At 47.7% G+C, this 25,192-nt stretch overlaps 1 protein-coding gene across 5 annotated transcripts in view; it reads right to left on the bottom strand.

Moving 5' to 3' along the window:
- vav2 (vav 2 guanine nucleotide exchange factor) overlaps positions 1 to 25,192 on the bottom strand; it is a 111,530-nt gene that overhangs the window by 76,163 nt on the left and 10,175 nt on the right. For 4 of the 5 annotated variants that reach the window (XM_027004193.2, XM_027004195.2, XM_027004192.2 and 1 more), the window contains exon 2: positions 4,018 to 4,134. In XM_027004193.2, coding sequence (XP_026859994.1) covers positions 4,018 to 4,134 — 117 coding nt within the window. Of the gene's footprint in view, positions 1 to 4,017; positions 4,135 to 4,371; positions 4,647 to 25,192 lie in introns of those variants that run through there. The other variant, XM_035527563.1, reaches the window with a different exon arrangement.

Here is a 25,192-nt window from a genome sequence, read left to right on the forward strand (position 1 = left end):
AAACGTGTGCCCCTTTACCCAGCGTCACTTCACCAGTGCCCACCAGCGCAGCGGAGCCAGATTGCCAACAGCTGTAGCCTCATCGCTATGGGCATCACGGCGCCGTAAAATAAAGCGACTGCCGTGTTCATTTAAACGGGAGCGACGCTTACTCCGCGTCTAATTAAGAGCCAGGAGAGAAACGGAGCCAGCTCGGACTTGACGGCGCATTTAACCGAAAGTACCCCCCCACCCCTGAGAGCACCGCATTTGTGTGCAATGATGCTACGATGAATACGGAATGATGAGGTGAATTCTGGTCCATCTGTGATTATTATGGGCTGCACTCCCGGGGGCTGATGGGACGGCATAGCGGAACCCTGGTTGTGTGCCTGCGCTATGACACGGCACCCTGAGGGGGGGAGCCCATCTGTTTTCCATGGTGATGAGAAGAAGGGGGCAATTACCTGCACCACCAGGAGGGGCAGGTGTGTGCCGTTTCCCCAGGAGAGAGGTCGCAATTAAGAAGAGGGATGGCGGTGTCGGACAGCTCTGAGGCAGATGATGTGTGGAAGGGAGGTTTAGTCTACACAAATGGGCAGATTTGCCTTCAACTCCCAGGACGGCATGCAGCCGTCGCTCTGCTGCGTGGACATGACTTACACCGGGGCACTATGGAACAGGACAGAGCTCCGGAGGAGCTCCCACACACACGCACGGGCCCCTGTAGCCGCATGCTCCTCTGAGGAGGAGAACGGGACTGCTTTAGAAGAGAAAAAGGACGCGAGAAATAACATCTCCGAGCCCTTCCGCTCCCCTGAAGGACACGCGTCTCGGAATCCCTCCTCCGCACTTGGAAAATTATTTTCTTAATAAGATGTCATATGAAGCATGAATGACCAACGAGACGTGAGGCTACCCGGGGCTAAAGTTCAGGATCGTATTGACAGATTAAAAGTGCTGTCCATCACGTTGATGAGAATACAGACCTGATCCATTTGCGTACCAGCTGGCGCGAGGCAAATTATTTGAATATAAGGCACATTAGCGTTGAGCTGTCCACTTCAATATATTAAAATGTGTTGCTTGTCCTTAATGGAAAATCAATGGCAAGACAAGCCTGTCACCTCGGAGTCGACGCAAACACAATTTTCGCATTGACGTGTTTGGAGTGCGCGACATTGATCTGCCGTGCTAGAGGACTTTAATATTGTTTTCTGTGAGCTCATTGACTCTCACACTCACTGACCCCTACATTATCGGTTAAAGTCCACCACCTGGAAGAAGGATGAATCTCTCTCTCTCTCTCTCTCTCTCTCTCTCTCTCTCTATACACTTCATCTCTCTCTGCTTCCTCCTTACCTTCTCTCTCCTCCTCTTTGACTAAGCACTTTAGGTCCACCATTCGACACACACAGGTCTGGTGTGATGCCCTTAACGAGGCCGGTCTCCGTGGCGGGGTCTCGATGGCCGTATCCTCATGCACTCTGCCCAAGTCCGAACACCTCTCATCAGATTTATCCAAACACTTCTGTAAGACCAAGCTGCTAAGGCGGTTGGCAGTACCCAGCTCCTGTGATGGCCATGATCAGTTTAAATAGTATCCCCACTCCCCATTTGACTCAGAGCTTCACAATGACAAACAGTGTCTGGCAACAAATGCCGAGAACACAATGCCCTGAAAATTGGAACATAATTAATAACACAATAGAATGAATGGGGTCTGATTGCTTCACAATATTGCATGTAGCAAGCATTCTCCAGCACTGACGAATATTGGTGTAATCATGGATAATGACAGACTCTTCCCCTTTACCACTTCAGATGAAACCCACCCACACAAAGTACACAGACACGCACACGCACGCACACTTTCCTTATGGATGCTGGCACAGATATTCACCGTCACACATGTACATATTGTAGGGCTGAATGTTTATTTGATGACACAAAGGCACACGTGACAAATCAGAACCGACGTATAAAGACTCACAAGTAAAACCATCTGAGCATTATACTCAGTTCCATTACTCCCTTAACAGCTTGTGTGTGTGTGTGTGTGTGTGTTTGTGTGTGTGTGAGAGAGTGTGTGAGTGTGTGTGTGTGTGTGCACGCGAGCGCATGCGCGTATGTGCGTGTAAGAGCAGGGGGCATTTCTAAGATCTGAAATCATATGCAGCTAGTAAGTCACTTCAATATTATTCACCCTAATATATTATTTCTTTGTATTTTGCAATTTAAAAGCAACATTTATGGCAATTTGGAGATCACCAGTTGGGACGTTCATCAAATGGGATCTTACAATAAATTGCAATACTTAACACCAGAACATTCTTGGTTAAATCAACAGATTTCTTTTTGTTCTTGTAGAGAAATGTTCTATCAGGGAAATGTTTTAATTGTAGGTCAATCAACTGACCTTTCTGTTCAACTCCCCCACGCCCAGGGCCATCCGAGATACCCAACGACTCGTCCTCATCACATAGCAAAAGATAGTGACAACCAACATTTCCATATCTGAAATAGCACAGCTACCTTGTGTTAGTTGGGGTATATTTATGATGTAAAGAGGCAGAAATCCTTTCTGTATATTTGAGTTTTATATATACTTCCAGAAAATGGCCATCTAAGCTACCTCTTCTGGTGTTAATGCATAAAACTAAGCCAGTTTGTCCATACATTAACCTACTGCTCTGTGCTTTCGGATATAGAGCTGTGTGTCAAACTAACCACAAGCCCAACTCTATTTTCATTATAAAGATCATGGTCAAACAGAGGGCTATTGGATATTGGGAGAAGCAGCAGCAGTGAAACTAAAGTCTACTCTCATCTCCACAGTTTTGAGAGTGTTCATCTCCAAGTTGTTCTGTCTACACCAGAGCACCATCCGTTCGACCTCAGGCAGGGGTGGCTGGGGGTCATGATGTGGTTATCGTGTGGAGCCCTCCACAGCTTCTCAGTAGAGCCTTTGCTTAGCCAGGCTACCACCCTGCTCAGTAGGCCTAATGAACGTTAGCTTGTTATCATTGTATGTGTAGTAGGTCTCATTGGCACACACGTCTTGGCAGAAGTTGATGTAATATGCCATAGGGTCAGTCAGGCATTTGCAGCTGCTAAACGTCTCCAGTCGGTAGTCAAAACCCAAACTTGCAGTTGCCTCAATGTTTTGCCTCACTGGTCTATGACTGTTTTTGCCTCAGGCTTTGAAGATTTTAGTTTCTGGCTGTAGGTTGGAATAAGTTGAACCAAGCAGTGATCAGTGTCCCAACGCTGACCAGGGGACAAAATGACATCTTTAAGAACCGCGTAGCAGTGGCTTCGTGCATTACCCCTGGTGGGACACTTAATGTCTTGCCTATTTTTTGGTAGTAGGTGGTTCCCAAAGATTATGAAAAGTGATTCCATATGGTTTTGTTTCAAGCTGCTTTTCTGGTGCTGCCAGGCACTAGGTCATTCACGCTGGCCTGGTGAGGAATGTACACACCGACCTGGATGAAGGGTTGGTGGAATTTGCTTCTTTGATGTAGTAGCAAATTACGCAGCCTGTCATTTCCCTTATAGCTCCACTTAGTGTATCTGGAGGTCGGGCAGATGTAATCCACTGTTGGATTCACTGAGCTGGGTTTCTGTGAATCAAAGGGCAGCAGAACGTGTAGAGCCCTTGTTTGGCCCGTTGAGAAAAAGCACCATGTCTGTTCTGTTGGGCACGGAGCAGAGATTCACCAGGAGAATCAGTTTGAGCACAGATCAAAACCCTCGCTGTGGGAGTTTTTTAAGTGCAACGGTGGGCCTCCCAGATCTGCGCCTCCCCCATCTCTCACAGAACACTGTGGTTCCTCCAACTAAGATCTCCAAACAAGAACTTTCCAGGTTTGTGAAAGCTTTTGAAAAAACTACCAGGAGGGAAGTTTCTCTCTTCACTTCTCCTTTAGTGAAAGTGATCGGAAAAAGTAAATGGACACAGAGGGGAAAAAACAAAAAGAAAAGAAAGTACCAGCGGTGTGCCGGGATCGGCATGAACAACAGAGCCCAACTCACCTTCCCAAAGTCCCTCACGTCAAACAGGTCAAACGGATCGAAGAGCTCGCTGTTCCGCAGCCCGAACTTGTCATGGCACACCTTGAGGAACGTTCGGATGTTCTTCAGACACAAGAACTAGAATAAAGAGAGAGAAACAAACAGACAGATGGAGAGAGATCATTAGCATTGGCCGGTTCTTTGTCATGCCACCGCAAGTTTTGTTTGAAGATATTCAAATATCATTAGTTAACAGGTAACGTGAGGCCAGCGCGCCTTTTTAGTATCATGAGCGAATTTAATTTCCTGGGGGCGACTAACAGCTTTCTCATTTCCTGTTTGCAGTACGGGTGATTAAGCGGCGACAGATCTCACCCAGCGATCCGGCTTGGCGGTGTGGGGAAGTGCAGACGTAGCCGTAATAACCCAGCATCGAGGGTCACGTAGACCAACCCCGGAACCGTCTACATACGGCATGATGGACGGGAGCGGATTAGCTGGTCGCGCCAAGCGGACACTGCCTGCTAGGCGTGGGTCTTGGTGTTTTCTCACTGCCCCCTATAAAGGTAGTCTTCATGACCAGACCAGTGTGGTGGACAACAGTACTCATTATTCGTGTTCAAGCGCAGTGTTTGTCAGATCTTACTGACTCTAACTATAACTATAATCATATGAAAGATGCCAGAATAGTCCTTATCGCTGGTTACCCTTCACTACCAAAGTCAATATGAATTAGAGTGTTAATACACATTATGGCCTCCCTGGAAGTAATAAAGGAACCACACCCTAAAGTGTCACTCGGGTGCCATTCTCGCCTCACTAAACACAGACACACAGGCCAGCAGAAACTCAGCAAAAGACTGACGATGCCCTTCCATTTGTAATATCCACTCCAGTACCACGGCCATGACCATAGCCGCCATGCTAGTAACGCTGCTATTACGCGGTACTGCAAAGCAAATATGTGGGATCGACCATTATTTGGCGAATCACAGTGCTAGAATAACCACACCTTCATGATCAGACTCGTTAAAGCTTCACATCCACACAAATGACTGGCTGCACTGCGCAGAAACAAACAACAAATTACCCAGCAGGTTCCAAGGCACAGAGACGCACATGATAAACTAGCATCATACTGAGGAAACATCTATGGATGTCTCACGCCGAGTGAAGGTCCGAAAAGTGCAGGTCTTTGCCTGCTTCCATCTCTCCAATCACCTCGGGTGCTAAAACGTGAGAAGACATCCGGACAGCGGGGTTGGGGAAGAGGGGGTCAATCCCTCATGCACCCTTCAATACTGCCTCACCCTACTCAACCAAAATAAAGAACTCACAGCTGCAGCTTCTGGTCCAAGTCTCCATCATGTGCACACAAACCTCCGGGTACTAAATGAGGCGCCATAGCTGTTCCTTACTCCAGGCCTTGGGTGTGTATGCTGGTCTGTGAACCTAATTTGTGAGGAAATGTGCACGGGGAGACGAGCTTTGGCGTTCCACACACATGGCCAACCTGACAAAAGCCCAGTCAGAAGCCACCTCACTTCTTCAGCGAAAACCAAACAATCGTGAAGAAACGCGGAAAGGGACACAAGGTGTGGGTGGGGTGTGGGTGGGTGTGGGTACAGGCAACAAAGGCCCGTCAGCCTCCGACAGCCTGGCACTGCTGTGAATCCTGCACACACGGAGAACAATGCATTACCTTTCTACACGAGGAGGTAATCAGCTACACACGAGCTACACGCATGCTACCTCCTCCCTACTGCTTTAAACGGGGAGTTTACGGCATGGGCCTCGAGAGCACCCGCGCACAAAACCGAAAATCAAGAACAAACTAAAAAAAAGCCGCAGGAGAAAGGGAAGGATGAGAGATGACGAAGGGAAAGAAATAAGGAGGGAATAAGAAAAGAAAGAAGGTGTGTGTGGGGGGGGGGGGGATGGAATGGGGCAGGTTGCTGCATCTGAGGAGGATGAGGAGCGTGGTGAGGGGGTGAGGGCCCGTAGCTTTACCTCAGTCAGAGCACTGCTCCCACAGCACCAGTCAAAGAGTGAAACCATCATTCTAGCAGTCAAATTCAGCTTTAAAAAGGCCGACAGCCAGACTGTGAGGCAATCAGGGTGCAAAGGCAGACAATGAGTCAGCGGGTGAGGCAAGCCGTCCGTCAGGCAGAGGCAGACACCCGAAAGCTCTCTGCCGTATCTCAGCGCTGAATCATTACGGCACCTCCAGAAAGGCAGCGGGGGCCGAGGAGAGCAGCGTGATCAAGCCCTGTCAGAGTAATGAACCACAGGAAAGCCCCTATGGCCAACAATGGCGGCAGACTGACACGGCCATATTTTACTGAATATACGCAGTAACACACTGCCAGCTACAAAATACGACTCTGAGAAAATAGCGCAAAGGAATTTTAAAATTCAGCATCTGAAAGGCATGGTGTGGCATGTGTCTCAGCGTAGTTTTTGTGTATTTGTAAGGGGCGCCACCTGATGTGACTGACATGGAGTTTAGTCAGTGCACTGTTACTCTCTGATCCTTCTCCTCTAAACAGCAACTTCTCCCACAGGAATACTGTCCTGTGGACAGACCAGGGCATGCGTGTACACACACACACGCACCCGCAAAAACACACCACACTCACATGACTTGTAATTCAGAGGGCCTGTGAACGTGGCTCAGCTGATTAGCTCAAATCTCCTTGAAGATTTCTGGGTCTCACATATGTTAAAGCTGCTCGGGAGAAAGGCTCCGCTTTGACTAATTGGGGAGGCAGACACAGGATGAATAATGCATGCTAGCCTGCGATATGCTAATCTGATAGCATTATCCCAAAGCCAAGCGAATCACAGAAACCCCTCTGTGTCGTTATTGAATCAAATGCAAAAGCATCCTATAGGAAAACCATCTGTCTGTCTTCAAATCAAACCCGGTATTTTTATTTTATTTTTTTCTGAGTGATGGTTGTCCACTTTCAACTAGACTTGACGGCCCAAGTGAGACTGGCTCAGTGGCTGGTCTGAGATAGGGACATCACTCCTGAACCCACACCACACAAACACCTGGAGCCCACTACCAGAGATTCTCTATAACAAACCCATTAGTGTGTGTGAGTGAGTGAGTGAATGAGCAAGAGTATGAGTCAGAGACTGAGTGTGAGAATTAGTGTGTGTTGGTGAGAGAGGGTGGCTCTGTGACAAAGAAGAAATTTCTTAGTGGTACTCTGCCAATTGAACCAAAAGATTTCTGCGCTGGGGAACAAAAGCTGCACTCTTAAGTTTGATGGAAAGAAGCAAAGGCTGTAAAGTGAAGGGATTTTTCCACCCTAATGCCACAGTCAGACCTGGCCTGGCCAGATAAAGCCAGCTTTCTTTGTGTGTGTGTGCGCGCATGTCTCAACACTCTCGCTACACGGCTTGTAGTAGTGGAATAAATAGTGTGTTTTCTCTGGCACCTTTACGAATTTGAGGAGGAGTCTAGCTCTCTGCACTCCAGTCTGGTGAACAAGGCAAAGTCTACAGGGCTCAGTTAGCTTCTAAAGTAACACCGAAGAAAACAATAAGAAGTCAAAAGCTTTCATTGCTGACCCTGACCCTCAACCCAGAGCAGGCTCTCAGTCACACTCAGTTCCTATGGGGCTCTCGGGTGCTAAAAGCAGGTGGGGGCGGTTTGCTCTGTTTGTGTATGCCCTGCTACTGCCAGGACTCTGGCATAAGGATCTATTCCCATGCCACAAAACCCAGGCACTCAACCGGCATGCCTTCCCACCCACTCCAGAAGCTCTGCTCCAAGACTAGCCTTCTCTTCCGCCGAGGGATCTGTGCACTCTGACCCCAGCGCCACGCAACTGGAGCTCCTACGCGGAGCCTACCCAGAGATCCAGGCTCTCCTGTGCAGCAGCCCGCCTCCGGGAGGAAGAGGAGGAGGGGCCGCACGGCCTGCCTTGACCTCAAGCTTATTGCCTCCCGCGCGGCATTTGGCTCGAACCGCGACGGATCGGCGGGAGTTGAAAGTGCGGGGTGGGTGAGTAATCGGCGGCTAAAAGCAGAAGGCCGACACATCGGCGCGGGGGGGTTGAGATGGACTCCGATGGATCGATGGGCAGGTTATTTACGACAGAGGGTGCAGAGAAGCGAGGGCTGTATCCATCTCGGCCAGTGCTCCTCCCGCTGCGCTCATGCCTCACAGTGCTCGTCGAGACGAGCTCCTGCTTACAACACCCCCACCCTAGCCAATAACCACCCCCATCCTCAAACTACGCCCTCTTTTCCTCTCCCTCCCCCACAGAACTGCCATGGACCCCCGCAAGAATTGCTGACCTTTGTCGTTTGTTTATTGGATAAAGAAACACATCCAGGTTCTAAAGGCGCGTTACGGTACTATTAGCAACGTTTATTTGATCCTCCCGTGCAAATCACTGCAGGCATTACAGCACTAGGTGTCCCATAAATATTTGTTCAGCGTGTTTGAGTCGCAATACTCATCAACGCCACGCAAGATGTTAGCCCGCTTTCTGTGTAAGGGATTTGTGTAACATAAATCAGCTAAAATAACACTTACGCTAGTCAGGAGCAGCAAAATATCTAGAAACCGCCAACGAGAGCATCAAAGGGGGATGACGATAACAATTTGGGAGGCACTCAAAGGGGGCCGTTCATTTCAGCACAGCTTATGTCACATTCTGCCTTCACTTAATATTACGCACAAGACACGATACAACACAGAACGAAGGTTCGCACTTTTTTTTTTACATAAGACTTATGAAGAGGACAGTCTATGTGCAGGCACGTTTCTTGTGTGTGTGTGAGAGAGAGAGAGTATGCAGCTGTTAGTACTCTGCTATTCTCTCCGTGATTACCTCAGAGATGGCTAATGTCATTACCATGGAAAACAGCCCCTCAATTACTCATCTGGCTCCAGAGACTGGATGCACAGGATCATTTAAATAATCATCTTCACGGCACAGATGAAGATTTCCTTCGTCAGCACGGAGTCAAGGCCGACACGGCCCACCAACCACGCAGCAGTGGACGGGTGGAGATACTGTGGACACGAGGGGACTTTGACATGGACAGAGCTACAATTCTTCCATGGCACTCCCAGTTTTAATGTAAACATTGGCATTATATGTATCCCCTTCCCATAACTCTTAAACATATTCACTGTTTCATCTCAAATAAAAGGTGCCAGAATACTAAGAACAAAAGTGAGGTCACTGCACATTTACATATCTACTTTATTATATTTAACAGAGATTTATCTACATATAAATCTTAACATTTTTAAACTTTGTCATTTTTTAAGCACATAATGAGAAGTTTTTCTTGGACCTTAAGCTGAGAAGAGCAGGTCTGTCATCTTGTATAAGTTCAGTAAGAGCTTAATGTAGGTGACCTTACACATTCAAAGTGCTGTCAAATGTCTGTCAGTCTAAATTAGTTTTTAAATGCTTTGTGGAGCAAAGTGGAACAAATTCAGACAGAGATTCTTTAAAAAGTGTTGGCAGATGAGAGGGGAAAAAAACAAAAAAAACAACAACCCTACACACAAGGTTTATAGTCATGGCAGCTCCAAATGCACTTCACAGGGGAGTAATTAGGTTTTTGTGGGGATACTGACTAAATTTAGAAGCGCTCTGCTTACTTGTGTGGGCAGCTTCTCCTAGCAGTGTTAGCACAAGAAAGTTCTGCTTGCAAACGTTTGTGAGCTCAGCCAGCTGAGATCACCCCACAGAGTTGTAAGAGACCCCCTTAGCTAGAGGGCAGCGCCTCACTTTGGGGTTTGTCTGATCAACGCCAAAACCTAATTCACACTCCAACACACCAGTTAAAAAGGTCGACTCATCTCATCGTCTTTCATCACGTTGTAGGCAATAAGACTCATTTTCGCCTAAAACTAAAACAAACCCAAACACACGGTACCTGGCCTGACGGAAACGTGGACGCAGCTAAACGTTTGATCTGGAAACAGGCGCGATTCCATCAGACGGCTTCTTGGAGACGTCTGCCGGAATGACCGTCAGCGAGAGCGGACCGTCAGCTGGCAGAGCCGGACCGTCAGGCCCCTGCGGTCAGGGGACACTCCACCTCATTCTGTGTGACGGCACCAAAACAAACAAGTTCTCTGCCGCACAAACCGCGACTCCCCTGCTGGCCTCTACTGTCAGGGAGCTCGGGGCGATACCACGTCCGAGAGAGACCAAGGGGCGCCTGTGGAGAAGCTCGTCTCTTATTGAAAGAATCCCTCCAGAAGGGTGGGATGGGGGTGTGTCGTATACATGAGAATCTGCTCTAGCTATAGGAGATCACAACCGCAGAAGTCAGACAGACCAGGAGAGCCGACGTGCCAAACGACCCTGCATGTGGCGCTGCGATACGGCGTGAGATGCAGCGAGGGAAATGATTCCCAAAAGCCCCCGGACGCAAAGCGCAAACGCGGCACTCATGACGCAGCCTGCGGATGTCTCGGTCACGTCCGATGCGGTCGGACTGGAAAGATACGCATTCAGGGCGGACATGCCCCCCGCAGCTGAAACGAAAGGAAGAGAAAAGGAAGAAAAGCAAGCCGAAATATGACGCAGCATCAAAGCATATTAAGAGCACGCTCTTCACACGAGCCTCCCAAATCAAAAGATCAGTCCAGCGTTTTGCCAAAAGTACGGGGTAGCCTGCCAGCTCCAGCAGGAGAAGCGAGGCTTCCAACATGCCCTCGATGCCAGGATCTGCCCCACGAACCCCTGCAGGTCTTTAGAACGAGAAAGGAAAACGGTCAGTCTGAGTTTAGCCGAGTTTCCAACACGGTGGCCAGAGAGAGAGTCGAAAGGGAGAACGGGAGGGAAAGCTAGAATGATAGAAGGGGGAAAGCTAGAATGATCCAATAAATGAATCCAGAGCAACAGGCAAGCTTCACTGATGCAAACGGAGAAGACAGACAGTCAGGAGCTGTGTGGTTATACCAACATTAAACAGGTGGACATATAGCAGCTGAAAGTTAAATAATTTATAGCACGAGCTAGAGGCGCTGGAGACGGTGCCGACGGACCGTATGCTTCTCCGTCTCCAGCCCTGCCATAAGAAAAGATGGTTCCTCTGAGGTTCTGCTGAGCCCGAGGCCTTGCAGACTGGACACGGAGAGGAATGTTTTTTAAAAAAATTTTTTATGTGAATAAGCCTTGGGCAGATGTCACAGGGAGAAGTGTATTCATTATTCATGAAGAAAATTTACCGCGTTGAATATCAATGAAGAGACGGATTAGTTTTGCAAGTGAAATAACGTAAAGTAATTCGTATTAAAACACCTTCATCCCAACATAAGCCATGGCATATTGACCTTGTAGAGGTGTAGAGCTTGTATTCTCTTGTAAGATACTGCATTCCCAGATAGGAACAACGAGGACAGTTAAATACCAAGCTGGTAATTATTAGCCCCAGGTGCTGCAGTTAGTTTGTCTTGCATTACAATGTCACGGTTATGCGCCAATGTCTGTCGTTATCTGTGTACAGGATCAGGTTTGGCAAGCGCACAAAGTCCGCGTCAGGTGAAAAGTCTATCAACAGACTTAATAAAGTACTAATTTATTGCATATTAATGGATTTTGCTGGAGGCTGTGGGTGTGCAACCAAAGTGAGCAGGCAAAAAAAGATTCCACCAACGAGGAAAGGGAAAAGGGCAGCGAACTCACCACTGCCTCGTTCACACAGGTCCCGACGAGCCAATCAACTCCCTTTCTTCCTAACCACAAAGTGACATCACCGCAGCAGTGGCTGCAATTACAGGCTGGCGCAATTACAGCTTAGAACCTCAAAGACCGCTCCCACCGGCCAGAAATAATCCGCGAGGCCGAGGACGTGACGCGTCACCGCGACGTCCGCGTTTGTGCTGCCGACTGAGAGCTCCGTCCTCTCGGCTGGGTCCTGGGCTGCGCCTTCCAAACAGGCGACGTTCACACTGCTGCATCCCTCTCCTGCTGGTGGAGAGTTACGGCGTCCCTGTGTGGGTGAAGAGTGTTGCTGTGGACAGTGTGTGTGTGTGTGTGTGTGTGTGTGTGTGGGGGTGTTATACTGTTTGGGCAGGGATTATACACAGTTTATTATACTTACACTGGCTGGTGTGGCTCCTAATAGAATATTCGATCAATGTGTACAGAGAGACACTCACAAATCTCTGAGCTAATGGCACCCTGTCATAACTGCTGAACACTGAATTCAGGCTCTTTAAATGTGTACTCAGTATCTGTCGGTGTTGAACATGCAGGAGACACTGGATGAGTAAGAAAACATGGCGTTCATACATATATTTCCGCTGCATTCAAACACTCATATCACTTTTACAAATGTGAAAAAAGGCATCATTAATCAACTCTGACAACCAGATACACGTGACACCATGATTCTTGTTTCGCAGGCGATTCAAACGTTAATAGACTAAGGAAGGTTCAAATTACTGAGAATCAAATTACTATATGATCCAGATTTTTCCTGTGCAAAAAGCAACATAAACTGGGGGCTCGCTTCTTTGTGTGTGCACTCTCACGCTTTGGGTGTTGTCTTGTTTGCTCTTTATGTGCTCTGGAGTTGTGTTGCCTGTACTTTGCTGTGCTGTTTGTCTTTTTCGGGTGGGGGTTACACACCAGTTATGTTTGATTTGGCCAATTTCGTCCCCTCACCTAATTTGGAGCAGTACAAACGATGTCGTAAGGCTGATCCGTTGCTAAACGCTGACTTCTTCAGTATTTTTGTGAACTATTGGACTATTATTGGAGTCCATGATTACTGAGTTGAATCCAGGCAAGAATCCTGAGAGTTTCTGGATGACTGCTTCCGATCCAGCCTTTGGTGGTGCACATCACGGAGCATGAGGTGGAACTGCAATGACAACAGTTGCGACAGATGGTCTGTGGCTCCACTCTGTAGCACTGCTCCTGAACATCCGATGGAGCAAGACGAATTTGGCATGAGCAGACAGCTCAGACTTGCTCTGAAGATTCTGACATTGATTCGTATTCTGAGACATTCGAGCTGTCTCGATAAAGTGGCCAACCAGTTTGGACTTTGGTGGTACCTGAAGCTTATCTGCAAAATTTTAGAGCCCACAAGAAATAAGCCAATCAGACGTATGTACAACTTGCCAGAGAGAAATCACACTTTTTGGGTGCAAATCAAGTGAATATGCGGTGTTCATTAATCTTTGAGAGTTAATCCTTTTAGAGGACTTTAAGAGTTGAAGACGTTAGTGTACATTTGAATGAACAATGCTGCTAGCACTGCCGACGGGTTTGCACACGGTCGCGTTTCCTGTACCTCTTCATGCTGCAGAATTTATTTACGCAAGTTCTCAATCCATCATCAGTTTGTGTTGGCATGCAGAAAACAAAATGTTAAACAAAGCCAAAGAGACTAAGCAAATACAGAGTACACCGTCCCTTTAAACGAGAAACCTACAGTTGCCTTTCTGCATACAGCAGAGCGTCGCAAACCAGGAGCTCTCGCACAAGCTAGTCTCAAAATTGACCCACTTTATGACAGCAAACACGGGAACACGCCAGGAGAGACTAGAAATAAAGTGCCAGAAAACCGAGCCCCTGTGGCCCAAGCCTGCGTGGGAATCGGAGGAGAAGAAGCAAAGATGCACCACATCAGAACAGAGAAAGGCATCAAAACAGGCTTCACTATACCCTGCCTAGTGGCGTGACACTGGCATGCGACTCGCAACAGACATCTGCTGGCTCTTTGACAGGGAAAAAAAAAAAAGCACAGCTCTTCCTTTCAATCTACTAACTTCATCACTATCAAGAGGACAACATTTTCTCCTCCTCGGCGCAAAGTGAGTGAAATTTCCCTCCATTCTAGGACCTAAAGAGAGATCACACAAGAGGCAAATAACCCATTTAATCCCAGCTTGCCGACACACGTCTGGAAGGGGGAAAAAAAAAAAAAAAAAGCTTTGATAAAGATCTGCGCAGTCTTACACAAATGCCATAAATACCACTGCAAGAAGATTACAGTCATGCAGAACATCTTTCCGTCATGATTCTCCGACCTGTGCAGTCACATGCCTGTGCGCATGTTTTACGATGACACTCAGCGAGATCCTGCGGCTAGGACATCACCTATGCTGCCGAGGTTGGTTCTATTTTTCGTGGGTCTACAGCAGACAAAACAACAAACTGTCACGGTAACATGCCCAGATGATGAAGGCGGGGCCTAAGCCCTGGCACCAGGATGGCATGAACAACACAAGCCGTGAACTTTCACCGGGTCCACGACGCAGGAACCGTGCGCCATTCTCTGAAGAACTCTAGAAGATTCCGCCAAACGGGTTCTCTCAGAAGCAGGCGAGCAGGCTGCGCAGTGGGACGCTATGATAATGTCATTAACGCGCCGCAGTAATTGAGTCGGCTCGTCGGAAGAGCGATGGCGGTTGAGTGGGATGTCACCCTTCACTCATTCCAGAGAGAATACGAACACCAACTTCAGCAGAGAAGTGTCTTCTTCCGCCCAATCAGAGCGCGGATTCCGAATCCAATTATTTCCGCGCAAAAAACCGAGTGCTGAGCGAGGAAAGCTCACATGGAGAGCATTTGCGGCGATAAGACGGATGGAAGTGTCTTTGTGATAGGGCTCCGGAACAACACAAGGCTGGATTCACTGCTCCTGCACATGTCATTAAAACCCACTGCCAATTACTAGTACCAATTACCACAAAATTATCAAAGAAAATGGCTGGCGTTTATAGTACAATTTGGGGAGGGGGGTACGTAATAGATTTTACTGGCATTAGATACTGCAACTAGAAATAGGACCTTTCTTTTTACATGAGTTCTAACATTCAGATCTGCATCACATGCCAGGAACACAAAGCTTTTGGGTAATTGAGAGATTACATCATCATATAATGAAAACTCATTTTTATATAATGGAGTCCTAATACTTTTATTAACAAGTACCAATCTGTCAGCGCCACCCAAGTGAAAGGTTGCATGAAAGTATTTCATCGAATGAAAACCCTACATGAAGGAAGTTTGTAAATAAAGCAAATCCGGCTGTTGCAGGTACTGTGACATTGCACAGTGGATCTTCCCAGCATCACATAAATAAGGTCACGGCCACGTGCGCCACAAGTCCGAGAATACGACAGACATTGCTGGAAAAACAGCGGTCAATACACAAATGAACGCGGCATACATTTTTACTGACCTGCTGGAGGTAAAAGAGCTCTTGAATATTTTTGAACGCATCGGATCTGATGAAATAAAAGTGAGAAACTCATTTCTTTGCAACACTTTAATAAAAGATTTCACGTCTACAGGGCACAGGCCAGGGGGAACTCGCTCTGGAGCCCGTGGCGCTAGCCGAGGTCATACCGAGATGACGTAATTGGGAAAACGGTGATAACGGTTTACAAATTAAATTTTATAACCACAGGATGACATAACTTTCCAATTAGAGCACGACAGGTGGATTGCTTCTCCCAGCAATCCAACTCATCAAGGAACTATTGCACAAAGCTTCCCACTGTTCCGAACCACATTAAGCCCAGAAATAAAACCGGAATCATGATCAGCATTGGGGGGGGGGGGGGGGGGTCCTCTGCTATTAAATATCATTTCCCTCTCCAGATCTGTGCTCCCGCCAGCCCAGGGGAACGAGAACTGATGCAGCAATTTGTTTTATTAAGGGATTCCTGACGTAAGTCTTCATTATTGGGTGGTAAATGAACTAAAATCTTAATCGTAGCACTTAATTAAGAACATTTTTCTACATTAATTGTTATTCTCACAGCATATATACATAAAAAAAGTGAGGAAAAAGTCAACAACGAGCTACGTTTATTTCTCCCCGTTCATCAGCATCAACGGCGACTCTGCCGGATGGAGAACGGACGTGGAAGGAAAGAGCAGGAATCCAAAAGCAAAGCCTAATAATCCAGCCGCTCGTAGGCAGGAAGCCGAGCGAGCACCCTGAGACAGATTTCAGAAATTAAACTCTAACTCGCATCACCAAAGCGCACTACTCAATTAGCTCTCTTAGAAACTTGTATTCAAAAGACGGCGAGCTCCCCGAAGAGAGCGCGGCGTTTGCAATTTCTCATTAAAAGCGGTGTCGTGCTCGAGCCCCGGACAGAACCCCTCACGAATGCGGGAAGAGGACTGTGAAACCAAAGAGCTTTAAAATGGAAAACCTCCACTAACAACCGCCAACCGAGAAAACCAGGTGGTGGGGGGGGGGGGGGGGGGGGGGGGGGTTATGGGCGGGCAAGTTAATGATGAAGCTTGTGTGCACCCTGTGACAAGGAGTGAAGAATGTTCATTCCAGTTCAGTGCTTCTCTGCTTCTGCTTTCTCTCTCTCTCTCACACACACACAGACGTTAATTATTACAATGTTAGCTCACAATTTTTAAACATGAAAAGCAAAACGTCAACCAAGAAGACACACATTTGAAGCACTTTAAAACTTTAGGACTTTAATCTTCAGTTAAGGAAAATCAGCAGCAAGCAGTGTATGTGGGGCAAAATAAGAGTCAGCCAATCAGAAAAGGCCTGCGGTGACAGACGGCTCCCTACCTAGCTGAGCCTGTGACTACCGTTGTCTGCATAGGAACCTGAGCTGAAGCAGCCTGCACTAAAACTAGCGAGCTGTTATGCAGATTATGGGGGGGGAGGGGGTTGCATTGCCTCCAAGTGTTAATTTAATCAATCAGGTTTGTTGATAAATGTCAAAGGCGACTTTCCTCACGATAAGAGGCTTCATTTGCGTGGCGAGGCGAGGCTCTCGTCACATCCCAGTTTGAAACTGGAGGGCAGAGACTGGGCACTGCTGGGACTGCAAGCTCTCTCTTCTCTCTTTGCCTCCCTCACGTTCACATATCAAGCTTCACAAACAAGAGTCTCGGCATTATCAGGCCCAGTTATCAGCCCGTCACACTGCACAGGGAAGATAAATATAGGCAATTAAAATTTAAATTGCCGTGTGCATGGCCGTGACACTCTTCCTCCCTCTCTTTCTCTCTCTCTCTCTCTCTCCCTCTCTCCCTCCTCCTCTCCTTCTTTCTCCCATCTGCCTCCCTTCCTTCTACCCATGATTTGGTTTCTGAACCACTGTCGAGAAAACCTCAAGCTCTCTCACACGCTCGCACACGCAGACGCAAGTCTGCGGGTCACCCGGGAGCTCACAATGAAATGTCTTTCGGCTGAGGTGCAGAGGGTTTCCTCTTTCCTTCCGCTGATTGAACACCACAGCGGAAAGGTTTGCATCCCGGAGCCAGTCCGACAGGACACGTCGGACTGGCTGTGGCACGGCCCAAACGGACCCCGCTGGAGCTGCATGGCTGCAGCGGCTGATCGGAGATGGAGTCCATCGACACCCCTCGCTATGCTCAGCGCCGAGTAGCTTTAAACGCTTCACAACACTAGTGTAAACATGGCTGAAGCTACAGGACCCAACACACTCTTCAAGGCGTTAAAGATTTAACTCACAGTCATAGCCGCATTCTAAGCGAGCGACTGCTAGGTTGAAGTGCTCCTCAATTGGATATCGATAATTTGCTTGCAGCCTCCGAAACCCTGAAGTACTCATCCCATGATCAATAGTCCATTGATTGACTCTGTGAACTGTGCTTGGAGACGTTTCAGGCCTGCGTTTCGTCCTGTTGCTGTGTCCGGGTCCGGTACCAGGTGGCAGACACAAGCCTCGCCAGGATGAGAGAAAACGTATGGCAGGGTTTGGTTCAGTCTGTCGGGTTCACTTTTGCTTCTCACACCTGTTACTCATGAAATATTGATGCCTGCAAGAAGACCTCAGGCTCACTGGTTCAGAAAAAAAAAGAACAGGAAATTCATGCAGGGTTGAGCAAGGGCAGCACGGCCGAGCAGGCTGGGTCTTGATGGCTGCGTGGACCGAGCCCGACGGTTAAGACCCCAGTTAAGCAGTGGTGCTGTTGAGAAGGAGAGAACACAGAAACACGGCCCTGCTGGGTGTTGGATGCTTCAGACAGGAGTGGCCCAGCATGCCTGACCAGACGACTCACTCGTAATACATTTTTTCCCCCACTCTTATTCTCTTCTTCAGGGAGAAAACAGGAGGCCCAAGGAATCGCCCAATTTAAAGAGCAATTTAGTATTTAGGATTTCGAAAGGTTCAAAGTGCCGTTGCCAAGATGTGACGCAGTAGTGGGAAGACTAACAAGAGAAAAAGAACAAATGAGCGAGAGAGAGGGAGAGAGAGAGAGAGAGAGATGGACAAAGATTTATATTTCCTGTGTGTCTGGTAGCAGCAACTGTCAGTTAGCTGTTGGCTTAGCGGTACTGCTGTCAAACCTGAGCAGGCAGGATCTCTGCATGTGACTTCACAAACAGGGGGGTGCGGGAGACAGCAATATGACAAAGCAGAAATGTCTGCTTTAGACGCACCTCGGAGCGAAAATATTCATACTGAAATAAAAAAATCCAACCCCGTAAAGTGCGTCACATGTTCAGCATGGTTTGAAAGAGCCATAGGTGAGCCAGGTGCTGCGAATATACAGAGCAAGGTGAGCTCGGTTCGAGCTGCTGACCATGCTGACCTAGGATCAGTTTTTCCTAATGAAATTTTCAAGGAGCTACTTTTATGACAAACTGCTAACAGGCATCTCAGATGCTGCTTCGGAGACACAATCGCTGAAATCCTGTTATATATTACTGACAAGAACCAGCCATGGACAACACTAGAAATCTATTAAGGAAAAGCAAATACTTTCCAGACAGAAAACAGTTTGCAACTAGAACTCAACTAGTAATCAGAAGGTTGCCAGTTCCTGGCAACTGCCAAGTTGCCACTGTTGGGCCCCTGAGCAAGACCCTTAACTCTTATTTGCTCGAGTTGTATTCAGTCACAGTTGTAAGTCACTTTGGATAAAAGCATCAGCTAAATGGCACAAATGTAAACAAATACAATCTTGAGGGAGTGGTCTCCAAGCAGTGGCCAGGCTGATGACATAGATGGCCTCGGAAGGCGTAGGCAGACACGCTGTGCTACGCAGTAACGGCGGCTCCTTCCTAGCGACAGCGCCCGAACACCGAGTCTCATTACCGTGCCCAGACGATCGCAGTGTAAGGCTACAAACTGTAAACAAAAGCGTAACCAACCCTGAAAGCCGTCAGTGCTGAGACTGCATCACTCGCAACAATGTGCATTTCTCAACGCGTTTGCTTCCTGGAACTGAAGGCATTCTTGCATTCCCCATGAACTATTCCTGGGGAGAGGGGGCTCCCAACCCCCCACCGCGAGGACCTGTGCAAAGCACTTCCCGATATGCATATTCTGCTTTCCACACACCTCTACTCACTAATAAGGGCAGGGCAGCGTGAACACTGGTCTCCATTCACACAGCTTTACATAGTCATTAAATCATTGACCCAACTTTCATCAGCCGGAGGCTTCCGGCACGAATTTGAGAAGCAACACAGTTTATCAGAGAAATAAACAGTCGGCACCATCCACCCCCTCCCCATTTTCTCTGGAAGAGTTTCTTCTAGGATCACCTTTCATTGCTTAAAAAAAACAATAGAAGAGAGATGTTCTAATATGTTTTTAAAAAAAGGACCATGCAACGTAATTCCAGACGCAGAATGGGAAGGTTACCCTTACGTTGACATCGCCCAGGGTTGCTGACACACACCAAGCTTCCGTGCTGATCGAGTGGGCCGGAAGCGCAGCTCAGCTGTGCTCCTAATCACGGCTCTTCCGTCCTGGCCCACGAGCCTGCCATCGTCCAGGCCGATAGCCGCCGCTAATCGCTCCTTCGTGGGGCAACACCGAGCCTGCTGGCCACCCCTCCACATCCTGGGGTATTTTTAGCCTAAAACGAGGAGCCCTGACCATTAGCAGGAGCCAACGCGCGAGGCCAGAGACAGAAGGAAACACTAACAGGTTCTCATATTAAACCAGAGCACCGACTCACTCACAGCCAGGGATTGCGGGAGAGCCATAATTCATAGCGCCTAACAGAATAAAAGAGGCTAATAATAAACTGTGGGATGTGGGCAGGCGTGGCAGGCAGCAGCGCGTGATTCCTCTCATTACCAGAGAGAGCAGACCGCGGCAGCAGAGCACTGGTGGCTCCTGGTCCTTCTCTCTCTCTCTCAGCCTCCTCTCGGCCTCGACACTCAACCAGGCAGACGCACGCTGGTGGGGAACAGCCATTCCCCCCCCCGGCTTCCAAAATATGCACTCACTCTCCGTCATTCTAAATCATTACTGCGGGCCAGAAATGTTGTGCAATATTTAAGGAAATTCCCTAGTGCAGAAAAGACATTTCCGCTTCACCGAGAGACTTTTTTTTTTTTTTTTTTTTTGCCACCAAGTAGAAACACATTACATAAGCTGTCATCTGTGAAAGGATGTGATGAAAATGCGATACTCACTAATGGTGCCTCTATTGGGGGGGGATACCCCCCCAGTACATCATCCATTTCTTCTCCTTACTCTTCCAGTTCAGTTACTTTCCCAAAACAACCATAACGGTCTGAATTTAAATTGGTTTATAATGCACTACGTCCGCTTCTTAAAGTTTAAGTATTCCAGGCTGGCCTTTTCTGAACATTTGTAACAAAAATTAATATCATGGTGCCTTATAACCACACACAGACAGAATTTCTGGAGCTTTGTGGTCATTTCACTGAACAAACAGCCTGCTCATGTGTCTGTTTTGGCCCATTACATATCACTTTCAAGAGTGTGACGTGTGTGTGAAGTTGAAACCAATCCACTGCCAACACGCTAATAATTTAGTAAACATTAAAATATAAAATTCCTGAATGAGTATCGAGCCAAAGTTTTGGGACAAGGCAGAAAATGTCATTCACAAGAATGAAAATTCACGTTTAGAAAGTAAAAACATTACGTGGTCGTCTGTTCAGCGGGAAGTGAGTGAGCTGTCAGCTGGTGAGGACAGAGGCGAGTTACATCGGAGTTGCTGTACACTGAAATCTTAAAACATCTGCTTCAGATCGGCATGTAATAAGGGCATGATAAAGAGAGATAAAGCGAACCCTGCGCTCAGTAAGAAACGTTAACATTTGCTCATACCGGATTCTTTCTTTCTCATAGGTGTCTCTGCGAGCGATTAATATACAAAACATTTTTTTAATGGTTTCCTGTGTGGGCAAGTATATGAGAGAGAGAGAGAGAGAGAGAGAAAGGGGGGGGGAGGATGCAAGTGTGGGAGAGTAGAGATCAGGAGGGAGGGAATCTGGCAGGAAAGCACCAGATGAGACGATGGTGTCTTTGAACGTGTGCTTACACGCCTGCCTCCAGCTCTAATCCAATAAGACGCTTCACTGTTGAACATGGTCCTTAATGAGTGGAAAACACAGGCCACAGAGAGCGAGACAAAGCGCCGGAGCCTCCGTGGGGACACGTCCACCGGCTGATGGGTTGAATATTCACCGAATGAAAACATAATCCCTCGTGCTAGGTGCAGGGGCCTGACCCCGACTGACACGTGGCTGGTTGTGTGTGCACGCTTGTGTGCAGCACACCAGTTCAAGAGTTCCCCGGAAGCTGAAACTGGCCTTATGACAAGCATCAGGGACGGTAACCAGCCTGCCATGAAGGAGAGTTTAAAGATCCATGTTGTTTTTTTCAGCATCACAGAATTGTGACTCTGCCTCAGTCACACCGTCCTGACACCCTACTGTGAAGCTGTACACGTACCCACCCGCACCACACACACACACACACACATGAATCTGTGACGCAAACATCCATCAGGCTTGTAAACCAGAGATCCAAACAGCATAAAAAGCATTTTTTTTTCTTTCCCGAAAGCTTTGAACCAAGAAGTGATAGCACACGTGTCCACTTTCAGTTCCGTTTTACCCCGACTGATACTGAAGTGATTACTGTGGTCTGGGTGACGAAAAGGTGGATGTAAACACAATCTAAACATTAGCATCAGCGCAGAAAACGAGTAGTCATTCACCGCATGCTGACCCCCTCCAGGATTCGGTAGGTCGAGCCACGGAGTGAAAGGGTGCAGTTAGGGCGCCACCCATCACAACTCCGCCCTGTTCAGGACACTGATCTGGTCTGTTAGTCCCTACACTGCAGAAGCCTGTTGCTGGGTTCTGGGTTTTCCTCAGTCGTATTCACATCGATACAGACCGTCCTCTCACTGGAATTCCATTGTAATTTGGCAGGAAGAGACACTACTTTGTTTCTAATCAATCACCAACCACCACGTAGACTATCTGCGGGCCCATTTCTCACCGATCCATGACACCTCCCCCTAGAACTGTACAAAAAGTCAGGTATGTTCTCCTATCACCAGAGACTGCTAAAGCATGTTCTCCTATCACCTGAGACTACTGCTGCTGTCCTCTGTTGACCAGTGTTTCATCCTAATCCTACGTACAGCCGGTGTTTACTGTGAGGTTCCTGAGGTGAGCAGAACAACAAGATCCTTCCATCCAACCGCCATAGAGGCTGCAGGTAGGCCTTCATGGCAGAACGGACTTCAAGGGGTCCGTTTGGCATAGCCTCAAAAAGAGGAAATTCTGCTGCCATAGTTTTTCCTGATACTTTTTGGGAATTCTCTTTGAAGCGAGTAAGACAGTGACAAGAAGGAAGTAGAGAAGCCCAAAAGTCCAGTTACTGGGCTCAGGAGGGTAGACGGTTGTTCTCGAACGAGTGTTATTGAGTCATTAATTCCAATGTTTCTCAATTCTCATTACAAGATACAAATACTACCCCGGGCTATGGAATTCATTAACCGCATATGTGTGAAAACATTTTGGGTTTTTTCCCTTCTTCTTTTTCCTTTATTCTGATTAGCCTTTGTTTTAGATGTCTCCTAAACGAGCCCTGTGGTCTGTACCTTAATTAGTGAGACACTATTCAAGGTTAAAACCATTAAAGGGCTTCTTGTCCCACCGTTTCTTTCTCTGCTCTGTGCTTTTCCTCATGTTCAACAAGCTAATGGGGGAAAAAAAGAATTGCTTAATTAATGGCGTTCCGTTCGGTCTCGATACCAAGAATCGTGTTTACAAAAAATAAAGCTAAAATCCTCTGAATTCCCTTCATGCTGTAAAGGTTGTGAGAATAACCCCTAGCAGAGAGTATTCCTTCACGTAGTCCTCTAGATCGGAAAGATTGGGGCACTGAGAGGATTACAAGGATTAGACTGGATCGTGTGAATACAGTAATGTATTATAACTGTTTGCAGATTGCACTGGCCTAATTTTCTTTGCTGCCCAGACCCCAAGCTGCAGCTTCCTGGGATGGTTCTCTCAACCCCATGCAATACTAAGTGTGAACTAAATACAATACAAAGACCAAAGCAGGTTTTGCTGAATGTCCAGAAAAGGCCTGTGTGTGCGTCCATGTTTTCAGACCCTGAGGACATACAGCGAGGCGTACTTCTCCCGACAGGGCAGGAGGTGATGGGTGATTACAGGCCTCATGTGACTGTCAGTTTTATTGGAGATTTAGTGCGTCACAGAGAGCAAAGAGCCCTACCCTTTCCAGGCTCAAGCCCAGCGGACGAACACGGAGCTCGCCGCGTGGGACATGTGGCGTGATGACCGCAGCAGTCAAGGAAGGCCTGGCCTCTGAAGCCGTCCGGCCCCTCCCCAAGAGACTGAGCCGTTAAGGAGACAGACAGAGACACAAAACCGCAAACAATGAGTGAAATATCAAAACACCACTCCTTGAATTCGGAAAGCACCCAGATCGTGTGGTTCAAGAAATGGAAAAAAGACTGAAGTTACCAGCACGGAGCACTGACTAACCGAACAGAGTCGAGGAACAGCAGGGGGCTCTGATGGTGTCAACATAAGAGGAAAGTCAACCACTAACATTTACTGCTTTTGCAAGAATGTTTTGCAAAGCGTGGGCATAAATTCTGTGTGGATGGACAGAATTTTTAAGCAGTAAAACACATGCATTGATCAACATTCCGCACGGATGCAACCCCTGCCGGCAATGTTGACTGGGAAGATAAATACAGCTACCTTATTTGCTCTCCTAAACCCTCACCATTCGTTCGTGTGGGTCCGTGTCTACTTCAGGCCCACACGGGGGGGAAACAGGACTGTAGGTTAGCTACATCTCATCATGACATTTGTGTTTGACATTTAAACAAACAACATCAAATATCAGCAAGCAGCACAACACTTCTCCATCTAGCAGAGCCACAAACATGACATTAGTGGTGAAGAACATGGGACCCGCATTTAGACATGAGCCGTAATGCGCAAGCTTAAAGCACAATCTGTAAAAGCTACAAACCCCAACACCACCACTGATGAAGACCTAACACCAGTACTGATGTACTGATGAAGCCCCAACACCAGTACTGATGAAGTACTGAGCGAACCTGAAAGCGTCTTGTCCCAACGCTTGTGTTTCACCTCAGTGTCCTCTATTAACCTCCTGCGCAGACCTCTACTACACTAAGTAGGCGATGGTAAGAGAGACAAGCATCCTGCAGAGGGAATCAAGCCCACAGACACGTGCGTCAGAACGCTCCGGGTTCGTCTGTGGAACAGCGGGAATACGGTGAAGGACCTCGGTCACCTCCGTCGCCTGCTGGGGCTGAAGGACTGGAGGCGGTGATCAGAAACGCTGGCGCGCGCGTCGCCCTTCCGACTGGTTTAGCCGTGCGGCACTGTTTGTAATGCCAGCCTGCCCCAGGCTCACACGAGGCTGAACAGGAAGATCAAGGGTAGGGGCTGCAAGATTAATGGGTCCGAACTCCACAGTTCATCATCGCAAGAGGCTGCCCAGAGGGGCTCCTCAGACTGAACACCATCCCAGACTCCTTCAGGCATCCAAACTCAAGGTCAGCAGAGGAGAGCAGAGGACAGTCACCCAATTTGAAAGACATAAGACATATGCACATTCACTACTAATGTTTAAAAGTGCAATAGAAGCAACACAAGGAGCCTAAACGCTCCTTACAAACATTACGTTGTGTATAGCAACGTGCTGATTTCGGCCTTGACCCTAAAGTACGATTAGGCGTGTTTAAGACTTCTTGGAAGTGACGTCATCTGAAAGGATTTCATTAATAAGTGTCTTGAAAGACAGGCCGTAATGCTGTTTTAATCAGTGGCCCTGTGGTTTTGTTGTGGCTCAGGGGAGTATTGTTTTCACTTTGGATTGTAAAGGACAAAGTGCAAATGCTAACAACCCCTTCCCACCCCTGTCCTTGACATTAGACAA

Source organism: Electrophorus electricus, chromosome 6 (assembly GCF_013358815.1).
Source record: "Electrophorus electricus isolate fEleEle1 chromosome 6, fEleEle1.pri, whole genome shotgun sequence".
NCBI lineage: Eukaryota > Metazoa > Chordata > Actinopteri > Gymnotiformes > Gymnotidae > Electrophorus > Electrophorus electricus.